General features: G+C 50.8%; 2 protein-coding genes across 2 annotated transcripts; one reads left to right on the top strand and one right to left on the bottom strand.

The window, feature by feature from the left end:
* Positions 1-3484: 3484 nt before the first annotated feature.
* Positions 3485-4561, top strand: CkaCkLH20_04268 (uncharacterized protein; the record flags this gene model as incomplete). The annotated part of the gene is made up of 5 exons (XM_038886987.1): positions 3485-3623; positions 3676-3868; positions 3926-3973; positions 4032-4303; positions 4365-4561. The coding sequence occupies 5 exons, from the start codon at positions 3485-3487 to the stop codon at positions 4559-4561; spliced, it is 849 nt and encodes a 282-aa protein (XP_038747691.1).
* Positions 4562-8949: 4388 nt separating this feature from the next.
* Positions 8950-13738, bottom strand: CkaCkLH20_04267 (uncharacterized protein; the record flags this gene model as incomplete). Its single annotated transcript, XM_038886986.1, has 6 exons — positions 8950-9085; positions 9139-9597; positions 9648-9670; positions 9733-10699; positions 13356-13490; positions 13551-13738. The coding sequence occupies 6 exons, from the start codon at positions 13736-13738 to the stop codon at positions 8950-8952; spliced, it is 1908 nt and encodes a 635-aa protein (XP_038747690.1).
* Positions 13739-13871: the final 133 nt, after the last annotated feature.

The raw sequence follows: 13871 nt of genomic DNA, 5'->3' as shown, positions 1-13871 counted from the left end.
GAGGAGCTTTTCAATATTCGTACCGCGGTAGGGCTTGATCCTGGGGCATAGAGACGCGGGCTATGTTTTGGGTGGGCGTTATGGGACGGGTTCGTGCTAGATTGATTGATTGAATATTGAATCTTTGGGACACACGCCCCCTTCTTCCACCTCTGGAGGTTGTGCCTTACGATCCGTAGTTATTACTGCCTAGGCTGGGATGTGAATATAATCTCCGATGGGAGGGGGTGAGTTGGCAACCTTGAAAGACGACTTCCTTTTCACATGGCTTTTGCCTGCTGGGCTGGGAAGGGGGAGGGTGGTCGGAGCTCGACGGGGGACGGCGTTGTGTACATACATGGAGATAGCAAAGGGACGGGATCCACTATTCGGACCTCGGAGGCAGGTCCTGCCTTGCGGTCCACGGGATACGGAGTCGGTCCAGGAGACGCAGCATCTTGGGTCGTCTTGGCTGATGTTCCGAATCGAGATTGGGAGAAATTGGACGTCGTCGTCATCAACATAGTGTTCGGGGGGCGTTGTGGGCGGCGGCCCGGGCTGAGGTAGCGAGCGGTTCTTGTGAACCCGCAGTTTGGGGGCGGTTTGCTTGGACAGCCCTAACGGGAGAGTGGGAGGAAACACCCGGCCGGGGGAGGCGAGACAGGAGGTGGTGATCGTTTGACAGGCTTATTGTTCCTTTTTGTTTCGCGGTTTGCGGGGAGAAGGGAGATTCCGGTTCACGGGGTGGGATTCCGTTCGCGTGGGCTTTGAGAATCGGGAGTACGCGGTGGTGATGGGGATGGAGGATCGTGGGATTGAGCTGGAGTGTCGGGGTTTACCGGTTGGATCGTTTGTCTGGTTTCGATGTGAGATGTTATTTTGGGTAGTCTTTGAGGTGGTCACGGGAGATGGGCGGAGTTCCGTTCGAGTTTTGCTGGTGCTTACTGTTGTCTTCCATGTGATCTCGAGGCTTACAGGCAGAGTAAGCTGTCGTGACTGCCATCTAGTCACGTCGTTCATGAAGGCCACCGCTTCGGTTATGTCGATATGATGTGAGCTTGTGTCCATCTTACATTGGTGTCGTGACCTCGACTGACGAAGCCAATGACGGGTGAGCGATGCCGCTTGGATCATGGTCTCGAGGCCGTGGGATCCAACAAAGTGATCTCAGAGTCTGCCACCCTGCTGCCGCGTCACGACAGCGGAGATCAAAAGGCATTGAGCAGTATTGCAATGAGATTTGTGTTGCTTACCCGGTGCTTCGGGAGCTCGATCGGACCTCATATGCCATATCTTGTTTACGGAAGACATGGGTTCGGGGGAGGCTGTGTGATGCTGCAGCCAATCTGGATGTTTTCCCGAGGACTTGTAGGTGTAGATGGCTCAAAGTACTGGATGTTCATAGCCTTGATAGAGAGCGATGTTGGTCCCTTGGATATTGTGCATCGGGTCGGGGTCTTCGGGCTGGGGGATTCTCTCTTCCCCCTCTCGTTGCCCACGTCGTCCCCTAGTCACACTTGCATGTAGACTAAGTTGAGCAAGCCGCTTCACTCGCGTTCGATTCATCTGACTTTCTGCAACTTGAGTTAGTATCAAGGACCAGGTCTTGACCGGTCGGGCCTTGAAGTGATACTGACTCCGTCCTTCGAGATGCGCCAGTCAACTATTCTCCCTCATTATGATACCAGCACCTCAGGTACCTCGCTTTCGGGTGGCTCTCAACGGTCCTGTCATGCTAAACGGCTAATGGGTATGCCTTATGGTATGACCGAGATGCCTTCGAGGAACTCCACGACTCCGTTTGTGGTGGGATCGTATGGGAAGCACGTGTAGCGGCACACTCGGTCTACCTGCATGTGCGTTAGCTGTCAGCATCAAGGTGACTTTACCATCGACTGATGGGACGGTATCGACCTTCTGAACCTTTCATTGCAACTGCCATCTCGTGATGCGGCATAAACAGCGAGTTGTGGCGATGATACCCCCGCGTGCTCCGCGCGAACCGTGTGCTCCAATTCGACCAGACCGATGGGTACTCGGTGAGGTCCTTGATGATAACCCCGATAATTCCGTCTGTGATCGTGCGGCGTAATAGGGGTCGGCGGCCATACCATGGGTCTCAGAGATTGGTCTTGCTGTGCCTTATCACTGGCCTTGACAACGACGTCGGCGAGCCAAGTAATCACCCGGAACGGAGCGCCGCAACATGAGGTCGGAGCGGACCCCTCCGTGGCGTATCTCGGCCTCCGCCAAGCGTCCCGGCCCGGTGGCTAAGACGGGACACCGAAAGCGACCCCGAAAGCGAGCCCGAGACGAACTATACCAGCCACATTGTCACTCGTCTCAGTCTAAGTCAGCCTCGCACAACTCCCACCGAAGCCCGCAGACTGCGGCGTCGAGCCTCGCTAATGCATTGCCGGCGTAACACTACCGGCAGCGGCAGTCGAGCCTGCTGGCGCTAGCACTGGGCTTAGCTCCAGGGAGGGCGACACGGGTGAGCGATGAGAGCATCTGACTGGTTCAACGGCGTCACGGGTTGACGACGACTTTCGCCTGTCGGGGTTGGGGTTCTGATGAAAGGGCGGAGTGCCAGGGTCGTGTTATGCTTGATTTGAGAGATCAGGTTGTCGTGCAATCAACGTGTCGTTCACCAATAGGGTGGTCTGTAGATGGAACAACTCAGCAAAACGCCTTGTTAGCGGGGCTCGGAGAATTGAAGGTGAGGGGATTAGGCTATTTGAACATCGCCATGGATTCAAGGATGTCGGATTTGAAACTTGCCAGACTTGATTGGGTCAACATAAATGAAATGTCTCTCCCGTTGGATAGGAGATGAAGCTCCTGACAACCGTCGCACGGCGGTACCAGACCAAGCGCAATGCCGGCGCAATCAAGTCCTAGAATTGAACACGATGTTACAGCATTCGCGCGTATTCAGAGTAGAACGAAGATGGGTTCTGATGTGGTTTTGTAAAGAAGAAGAAATAATGTTTGTTCCGCGTATACGCTGTGTTTCGCGATGGTATGACGTAGCATGAAATGTTTCCGCGTACAGATGTGGCTTGGCAACGCCTTCCCGGCACGCGTTTCACTGGGAATAGCGACGCAAATGCCTGCAACCATCCACCGCCTCCGCAAAGACAACCATGCGGAATGGTAATCACACCGTCTCTCATTGGTTGCGTTATGCCCGTGGAGTATTGAACGGTTCATCGCAGAGCGAGACCGAGATTCTAGATGGGATGATCTACGGATATCGACGTCTTCTCATTTAGCATTGGCCACGAAAGGGGGGAGCAGTCGCGGCTGTGGTAACCTCAAGGTGAAACCCACGTGGTGGTTGGAAAGGGGGTTCGTTGAGAGAAGCGGTGTTCTCGGCATCGTCGAATATAAATACAAGAATCCTACATCCCGTTCAGGAAAGAAACATGCCAGACAGCAATCATCCAATCTTTCACTCGTTTCTTGACTCGTCTAACTTAACTACAACCTTAACAAACTCAAAATGAAGTTCTCTACTGCCTCCGCGACTCTTGGCTTCGCCGTCCTGGCCTCGGCCAGACCCGAGTTGAGCAACACCAACTTGTTGAACAACCCTCACTTCAGACGACAGAACGAATGGGCCCCTGCTGGACCCGACGACTGTATGTTGACCTAATTATGCTTACCTGACTTCCGGGGACTGATGACTTGCAGTTCGGGGCCCCTGCCCCATGATGAACACCCTCGCCAACCACGGCTTCCTCAACCGTGATGGCAGAAACCTGACTCAGGAGGTTGTTGTCAACGGTCTGAAGCAGGGACTCAACTTCAACGAGTCTTTGGGAACCCTCATGTTCCAAATGGCTACCATCGCCAACCCAGAGCCTAATGCCACTTTCTTCACTCTGTATGAAACATTCATGTTGAATTTGCGCAAAGCTTTCGTGTCTGACCGTTGAACCAGGGATCACCTCAACCGCCACAACGTCCTTGAGCATGACGCTAGTCTTAGGTGAGTACCCATCTACGATATGACTTGTAGAGACAGACGGATCTGACGAATTGATAAGCCGTACCGACGCTGCTTTTGGCAACAACCACATCTTCAACCAATCCGTTTTCGACGAGTCCAGAGCCTACTGGACTGCCGACATCATGGACGCCAAGATGCTGGCCAACAGCAAGATCGCCCGCCAGGTCACATCCAGAGCCTTCAACCCCAACTACACTTTCACTGCCACTGTGGAGAACTTCAGTCTTGGCGAGGTTGCTGCCCCCATCATTGTCTTTGGAGACATGACCGCCGGCACTGTCCAGAAGCAACTGGTTGAGTACTTCTTCCGTAAGTCTTGGCTGGCCATGGTACATCATCATCTTTCGTTCAATACTGACAAATCACACAGAAAACGAGCGTCTTCCCTCCGAGCTCGGTTGGACCAAGAAGGAAGTCCCGGTCACCCAGGATGATATCCTGAAGGTGGTTGACATGATCAGCAAGGCGACTAACCTTCTTACTGGCACTGAGGAGGCTGCTCCCCACAAGTTCAAGGCCCGTGACCTGCACACTGGTCTGGCCCTGATGTCTCAGCTCCAGAAGTAAGAATGGGGTAAAGCATAGTCCAACGCTCTTCTCAACTGCTCTGGTTCCTGCAGTGAGCTCAGAAGCTTGTCAAAGCGTTCAATTACGCAAGATATTCAGCACTATGTGAGGTTTCAGCTTCAAGTAAATAGTTTGAGATTCGATTTGAAGGCACCTACAATGATGTACGAATGTAAATAGCACCAATCAAACCAATTTCGGCACCTTCATCACACAAACAAGTGTCTCGAATCTGTAGGTCATTGGTGTCAAGGACACTTGGTTCTTGTTTTTTGTCTAACTAATACTGCCAGTTCATTCTTGTGCGGTTGTAACTGAAAACTAACCCTGCCTTCGTCGAATCCAATTCAGTTGTTTATTGGTCATTCATACCTCAGATGTTCACTAGATGCGGTGGTTTTTGTTTCATCCTCACATGTCATCTCGCTCAACCGAGGCCCACTCCCTCAGGTCCAAAGCGTCTCGGAGTTGTCCAATTTCCTTCTGCAGTTCGCATACTTTGCATTCTCCTCCAGTCACTCTGAAATGTGATACTTTGATCTGCTTGTTGTCACTATTGGTAGAGTTGTTGACGGAAGGGCCGCTGTGGTGGATAGTCTCAGTTTTGATGATAGTTATGTTCTGGCAGCTTTGGACCTTGCAATGATGCTCCCAGATGATGAACTCGCACATTTCTCTGACAGACGCAGAGGCCTCAGCTGAGGAGTGAGAGTGAGACATGAAGAAGGTGAGGAGATTGGCGGGGTTTAGAGAAGTGCTGGAGTGATGCCAAGGAATGCGATGTGACTTTGGAGTTTTGTTTTCTGTCTTCTATGCCAGCAACAGACAATAGCATCTACGCCACGTTCAAGTCTTTATGAGTCTGAGAAAATCCCATTCTCAGTGATTCAGCTCAGTAGTAAGGGTAGTGAATTAGATGAGGTCACAGGTGGAGTTTGGCATGTAGGGAAACAACTGAACTCCTGGGCTTCATTCACTACTTTAACGAACTGCATCCGTGATAGAGTCTCTTGAATTCCCTCAATTGATCTATTGTCTAGGGAAAAGCCTGCACTTGATATTGCGTCACAGTCTTTGAAGTGATTGCTTGACTGGGAGTACATCCTCATGAATGACAACAGTGGCTGTAAACAACAGTCAGAACAGCATACAACTAAAAGGAAGCCATAATGTTCGTTTAACTCCATAAAACAAAGAAAATGAAATACAAAGGAAAATGTGGCTTCTCAGCGCAGCTGATCTTAAAGTACAGGGGTCTTCCAGCCGATAGTAGCAAAATTCATGAGTACGGGCTCTCCTAGCTACAAACCGAACAACAAGATGATCCCATAGTAGGAGCCAGTGTGCAACCCACATAACCGGAAGTGGCGCAGATTACAAGCCGCCGACGATAAGTCTAAGAATCATTATGTTCTTGCTGCTTGGGATTCCTCCGGGTGCTGCCTAGCCATGCTAGAAGGAGATGCCTGCAAACCCCATGAGGCCGGCCTGCTCGTTTCTGGCCTAAGTCTTCCCCACGGTGGCAGCATGTAGCAGTTACTTCCTCGGTTTCGACCTGGCTGGAGTCGAATAACGCCCCTAAATAGGGACAGGACACATTGTCGGGGCGGGGGAAAGTTGGCGTCGATCAAAATCCTGCGCTAAAACATGCTGTAGCATCTGCCTCAGACGCAACGGCTGTTTGATACCTCCACCCCATACAGGCCCGTCGGACTTTCCACCTTCTTGGCGCAGAAGCGTGCCATACTCAACAGTTGGCGCAATCCTTCACTGGGAAGGACATCAGGTCTTGAGCAAGACAACTGTGTTCTGTCCAATCGCAAGACCCTGCAACGGCATACATAGCTAGGCTTGCCGCGGCAGCCTGATGGTCAAATTACCTCACTCCCTGTCTAGTTACTTGGGAATCTGTACTTCGTAGGCATCAGTGATATTCGAATGCTGGTCCCTGTCCATGTAGGATTATCGTCTTGAGATCGACCAGCATCGACTCCTTTCTAAAGCTGCAGTGAAGCCTGGGATCGGGGTCCGAAGACCCCCTCCCGTCAGTGCAATCTTGGACGGGAGTCCGACCACGGGTGGGCCTTTGCGTGGGTGGATTAAAACGGGCATGGATGAAGTTCCTGCTAGAAAGCCATGTTCAACATCTCATCAAACATGCGAGCCGAGAAGACTTTGAAATTATTGTGTAATGGACTAACTTGGCGACACGGAAGAGCTTGATATGAAGAGAGGTAAGGGGCCCCGAATAGGCAGGCGTTACGCTTAGAGTATCAAACAGCAACTGCCTTGCCCTGTTCGTTGTTCTCTGGAAGGATTGACATCCTAGCATTGGCAACGAGTGATAACCATCGAGAAAGTCGTTCGGCCCCGCTCCTGGATTGAGGACCTGGTTCAAGTTTAGGTCGGATTGACTCGTGCTTCTGCTTGTACCTCTTGGTGTTTGGGCAGCAACAGTCATGATGTCTAAGAACTACTTTATTGAGAGGACTGGACCCTATAGGGCTGGGTCTTAGGCCCTCCGGGGTGTGGTCTGCATAACCTTCTGGACCAACAAATACAGAAAGGAACGCGGTTCATTCTTCATTACGCCAGTACTTAGGTATAAGTATCTCGACGTCCTGAGAAACTGATTGGTTGGAATACGATCGGATTTGCTTAGAGAACTTTTCGGCGTCTCCGGAGCGACCAACAGACTGCATCTTTCAGGGGTACCTCAACCTACATGTACCATTTGACCTCTTCATTATTTCATAACTCATAAAAACAGTCAGAGATTTGTACTCGAGAATCTGAATAGCCTGAATTTATTGCAAAAAGAAGGTTGTAGAGCGGGAATTAGGTGTATTTGATAAGCAAAGTCCGCCCACGTGCGAATCACACGGAACAAGCCCAGGCCGAGGAGAAGCATTTGCGTCCAACACTGCACCTAGTGCCTTTGAGGAACATGACCAAGTTGCATTTGTTTCATTTTATTAATTACCAGCTCCAGTATGATTGTGTCTAGAAACCTCTTCTAATGTTTTGGATCGACTTTTCGAGATCAGGTATTTGACGTTTGACACTCATTTTGAAACCTCAAGATAACTACAAAATACAACATTTGTTCTTAAGATGCCTCATTTTTCTTTGCCAGAATGATCATGAATGTATGAGTGCTTGTAACCAGCTTCTTCTAAGTCAGTCTCTTAGCCCGAGCATTCACGTAAATTTTGAGCCTTTGTCTCGAGTTTATTCCTTTATTGCTGAAGCCTTGATGGATATTCCTATTCCATCTAAGAAAGCCCTCGAATGACCCAGCGGAACAAGGCTATGTCCTCACACAAAGCATCAATTTAACTTGATTCTAGAGAAGTTCCGGTCAAATCGTCAACTTTAAAAGCACGTCAACTTTCCTCCTCAACCTGTTGAATGTCATTATCAATCTCTCACAACAAGCAGAATCATTACCACAACTTCAAGAAGTAAGTCGATATTTCATCAACCTTTGCATCCATATACACCGACAAGCATGTGTCAGATTAACCAAGACGTCGAGTATTGCCTCAAGTGCGGGAAAACCCTCTTCTACAACGCCGACTTGGAGCGTTGCCTGGGATGGCACCAATTCCCTCGATCAGGCCGAGAACCAGGCCAATGGTGCAAAAGAACTCTCCACCGACATCTCGAAGAGGCTTACATACAGCAATGCACCGACTGCAGAACCAACCCTCGCATTATTGTAGAAGGAGACGAACAAGAACTTCCGGGACAACGCACTCCGCCACATCAACGTTACCTCCCACTGCCTGGAGCGATCTCGCCGCCTACACGGCCCCGTGCTCTTCCTCGGATGCCTTCTCAGCCACCCCCATCTTACCGAAGTCGTCCGTCTTCAGACTATGAGCGTGGATCTCCAGAACAGTATCGTCAACCTCGTCGTGTCCGCACCGAGCCGCAACACCTCCCTCGAACCCCGTCACCGCACCACGACCCTCCCCCGTACCAATCTCCACATGCGTACTCTCAACCTCGGCGAACGCAGACTCTTCCCCGCCAGCCTTACCCTGGCTCACAGAATCATCACCAGCAAACGCGAAACGACCACCTGGACATCGTGCAGATGCTGGGAGGTCCCGATCGGCCTCGAAGTGCGCATGGCCTTCGAAACCGTTTCAATCGTTGGATCAATGGACCCGAGTTCTGAGTTGTGTCAAGTGATTGTACTGATGTGGCATTTCTGTGCTGGACTGTTGTATTCAAGTATGTTAGAGTGTAAAATAGATGATATCAAATGAGTTTGTCCCGCTGAATCTAAAATTGATGACCACACGACGCAGCCTGCTGCTCCCCCTAATGCATGGCGCTACATGTATTGTCATCTCCAGAGTAGCTTATCTTCAAGTACATTAGTGTCCAGATTCGAGATTGACGAGGGCGATGGACGATGCCGGGAGGTTGAATCGTCCGTTCTCAATATCCGTCTCGACAACAGCCCCTGAAGGCTCACCCGACAGGGTCTCGAAGCTTTGGCCCGCCCAAGTCCTATCATTCTGTCAGCGGAAGGGGCCTTCACCCCTGGGTAGGTTTTCACTCACAGTCCTGTGTATGAAGTGGTATTATCAGAGACCAGGAACTTGACGGTTGCCCGCTGTCCCGCGACCACTTTGCCGACATCGACGTTGATGCTGGGCTTCTCCGGCCCACCGAGATAAATCTGTGTGTTCAGAACCACGATGCGAGCTAGTTTCTCCTCCTCCCAGATCCCATACGCCGTGAGAGTCAGGTTCGTAGTGGCAATTTCGGCCACGTATGCCCGACCTGACTTCCCAATGGCCTCATTCACAATCAAGAAGGCGTGGTAGGATGGTAAGATGTGCGGATGAGTTATGTTGAGACCGTCGTCGGAGTCGTTCGTGGGCTGGATGAGGTTGTATCTGAAGCCTACGCCGTGATGGAAATGAAGTCTCTGTATGCCGGAAGAGGCTCCCAGAAGCAGCCAGTCCGTCGCCCACAGGGCGCTTTCGACGGTGTTGCTAAGTCCGGGCTGACCGTGGCTGGCGCCGTGTCAGCTTTATACTCGTATCAAGATGATGGATAAACATACTTCGCATAAGAATTCGTTTCTGCCTGCGCCATTTTGAGCTGCATCAGCACCGTGTAATCCGGGCTTCGAGAAGGCGTAAACCTACCAGAACGTAGTCCAAACCCACAGATCTCACAGCACGTATGCCCGAGGTCCTTGTCGTCATGTTGTTGCGGACAGAGACCTTGCTCATCAGCTCCCCGGGTCTGACCACCCTCCGAGGGTCGAATCCACCAGAGTAAGCGTGCTCCGTGAATTGGGATATGTTGGCTCTGACTTGCGCGTCTTGAAGCAGGCCGGCTTGAAGTGGCCCAACGGGTGTCCATTCCGGCGCGTTGAAGCCCGTAAAAGCTCCTGGTGAGAGATTCGGCTTGTCCGACCCAGCTTCCCCGAATTCGATCTCTTTGCTAACAGCCTCGGCATACTTAACCCAGGTGTCTGTGTAATTGAAGACATCCCATTCTGGTCCATATGGACCATTGCGGCCAGTTCGCGTCGGGCCGTAGAAGTCAGGTTCGTTTCCCAGTTCCACATCCATAAGGTGCACATTCTTTGTCAAGTTGGCACGACCTCCTTGAAAAGTGTCCGCCAGAAGTCGGGCCTGGATAACAGTCTCAGTCTTGTTCAAAGCCTTGAGGTTGAGACCCCACATGAACGGAGTGCCGGCTGGGAGGTTACCCGAGAGGGCGTAGAAGTCGCGGCCGATAAAGATGTGGTCAGCTTCCGGGTTGGGAACCTCTTCCGTGGGCTGCGGAAACGTTTTGTTCATGACTTGAAGACTCAGGTCAACCGTGGCTCTGTCTTGCGAGTTCGCACCGACCCTGAGGAAAGGCATGTGTCCTGTACGTTCGCCCAGGTTTCGCAGCAGTTGGTTGAAATACTCGTTGGGCTTGCCGACTTCCTGGCCAGCCCAGTCCGGCCACCGGTCCATTTCGAGACTAAAGCCAGCGAGGTTCGGCGAAAGCTTCTCTGCCCATTCTGGTCTCTGTTTCGAAACATGTAAGGTGAAGTTGTACTCAGGCCCTGCCGCCACGTAGCTGGCTGCTTGCAGAGCTATGAAAATCGGAAGCATTCTAGTCATCGAAGTCATTGTTACATCAGGTGGTCCATCAGCCGTAATCGATCACATTTCCGTTTCCATTCAACATCACCAAATCGCGGCTTATATACTGCCAGTATTCTCGGGCGAGACGCGTCGTGTAATTGAAGTTCTGCGAGTTGACGTAGCCAAACATGCTCTATCCAACCTATTGCAGTGGCTAATTCTTCCCCATGGGGTATGCGTGAAGTGCCGGGGATACAAGCCGATCAAGGTGACTTCAAGCCAGTATCATCAGCAATGGGGCCTTTTCTAGATCATTTCCCCACGAATCGGCTCCGGGAAATTGGTTGACATTCACATGTTCGCACGACTCGATGACATGGTTCCCCGCGAAAGCATGGTCATTCCCAGGACGCTAACGCCAACTTGAGATGGCACGGGTTTGTTGAGCGGGGAGAGCCCTCAGTGTCAGCAAGTCGCAACTCGGAGATATCCCCAACTCCGGCTGTGTAATACGCGTATCTGATGCAACCTTTACTGCATTTGGAGATCTTCATTCAATAATTCTGAATTGAAATATTGCTTCAAGCTCGATAGCGTTTACGCGTATTAGAGACTATTTAATTGGAAAAGACCTTTTGCACCATCACAAGTCGGACCGAAACATTCGGGAAATTCATCCAGCATGGCGGGGAACCTCAAGAAGCACGGGTAAGTAGTCCGAGATGAACGTGCAAGGGCACATATATTGTCAGAGAGAATGCGTATGCGTGATAGTCCATGTTTTATGGTTGACATGGGTAAACAATTTCAAAGATATAACGTGACGTACAACATCCAAAAACGTCCATCTCAAAGTGTAATTGGCAAGTTAGTCCATCACAGGCAACTTTGATATCTAGAAGCCTTAGAAATCAATATATACGGCAGTCACTCATTGTTTGAAGAATAACAGGAATGTCTTGATTAATAATGCGTATAATGCAATCATGTATTGAGAGTATTGTTGACTGAATCAGAGCTTCTTCCTTGTTCGTTTTCCTCGGCCGAAGCTGTCAATTGTTCAACTACAATCACTAAGAGAGCATGCAGTCGAAATGTTTCAAAGCAAGAAAACAATTTCTTCATCCGGTATAAATGCATATAAAATCAGAAATATCTCAACCTTCCCAGCATCACCACCAGTCAACGCACCAGCACACCAAACCCCCACCAGCCATCACCATGTGCAAGACCTTCAACTGCCTCGAAAAGTGCCGCCAGTGCCACAGCGTCATTTCGTCCTACGTCCTCCCCAAACCTTGCCCTCACCAAGTTTGGGTTGCCGTCTCCGACGATCTAGACGCTCAAATGCAGCCCTACTGCCCCAACGGCAGCTTCCCGCAAGGTGACCTGGACTTTTACCTTCCGCATTGTGCTCGTTGTTGGCGCCAGGCCCAGCTTGGTCAGTACTTTATGAAACCCCATGGACATCGGTAGGTGGTTGCAACGAAAAAAGAGAAGAAAAGCGATCAGGAAAGACAGCGAAAAGTAGCAGAAGTAAGAGAGCATAGACGTATTGTTTACCGGTGTGGCTTTGTTGGAGAAAGCGGGGGGGAACAAGACGCAGGAGACGTAGCCTAGACTGACAAAAAAAAGAGAAAAGGCAGCCGACTTAGATGAGGTAGATCAAAATGCCAAAAGAGAGGTTCTCCCCTTCCAGAATCGAACTAGAGACCTTTCGATGACAATGTAACCATTACAGTCGAACGTGATGAACCAACTACACCAAGGGGAGTAACAGGGCTAAAGCCCCGCTCGGTGTGATGGCTGCAAATGAGCGCAAGTGACCCATAGAGGCTTTGTCGCGGGCTCCACATCTTGGACATTGACGATGAAGCGTCCGGACTAGCACGATCTTGTATTTTGAGAAATCAAAACAGTTGAGTGGAACATTCAGTGAAAATGAAGGCTTTGAATGAATGAGTTGACCGTCTTCTGGAGACCCAAACGTTGTGAGTTCTGAGGCCAGGGCTTCGCAACCGCTGCGGCGGAAGAAGCATGGCTGAGCCACTTCCCCACCGCATGGGATTGGCGATGCTGTTATGATCTTTAAGAAGGAAAGAGATTTAGCTAAATGTGTAAAAGGGCGTAATGTTATTAAAAGCGGTGAATCAAGTTAATTTCCGAGCTGGGAAATTCTGGCTTGGCCGGCGTGTAGTTGCATCAAGAGGGAGGGTAGACGTCTTGTCTTCCCTTTCCTCGCGAGGACTTGGTCACATTCGCATCAATTCTCTTGGAACACCCTTTACAGAACCTAGAACTTCTCGAGAGCGATAGAATAAGATTTCAAAGACGCAACTGTACGCGTGCGGTTGGAGCTTGTTGATGGCCTGTCGAGGCTTCACGGCTACTTCGTCTTTCTGGATGTGACATCGAAGTCGGCTAGAACTTCGCGCGACCCGTGGAATTTCATGTCCTGAGAAGTTACCAGTCTTTACCATTTGATTATTGATACAAAGTACATCGCCGTACTGGCGAACTATCGTCCTCATTGAGACATTACACAAGCTTTTGCAGGCTTTACAGCCTCTGCTTCGCACGCTTCCAATCTGTCCCCAACTGCCGCCCCTAATGGTCGTATACCCATCATACAACGAACCCAGAACTAAAGACATTCGGTAGCAGCTGCACATTCAACCTCTTACTTGCCCGGCACGACCTTCTTCGCAAGCTCGTCAAAATGGCCCTCAGGCGTCGTCGAACCCTTCGGCTTCCCCGTCAGGTGAACCAAGTACGAGCCGACGCCGAATCCCACGGCAGCGATAGCAGCCAGAGTAGGCCTGTCATCAGATCAGCGAAAAGTTCCACGGGAGAACGGGTTCTCTTTTTTTCTGGCTCACCAGCTCTGCGACGGGCCGCTCTTGGAAGGAATCGGCTCCTGGCCTCCCGGGCCGCCGAGGTCTCCGTCCTTGGACTTGGAGCTCTCCCACCTGGCCTGCCTCAGAGAGGCGACGGGAAGCGATGAGCGGGGGAGGGGTCTGGGAGACGCCGCGATGCGGCGGAGGGCGAGGGCTCGTGTTGATGACATTGTGATGGTTTGTATGTGGGGTTTGCGGCAGAGTTGGATGTTGAAGGGGTGACTTTGTGTCTTTTTGCGGTTCTGAGTTATTCTCTGGTTTTGATATCGACGATTCCGAAATGAGGCAAATGATGCACCGGGT

Source organism: Colletotrichum karsti (assembly GCF_011947395.1).
Source record: "Colletotrichum karsti strain CkLH20 chromosome Unknown Scaffold11, whole genome shotgun sequence".
NCBI classification, from domain to species: domain Eukaryota; kingdom Fungi; phylum Ascomycota; class Sordariomycetes; order Glomerellales; family Glomerellaceae; genus Colletotrichum; species Colletotrichum karsti.
The sequence above is the reverse complement of the archived record's forward strand: the minus strand, read 5'-3'. Positions and strand labels throughout refer to the sequence as shown.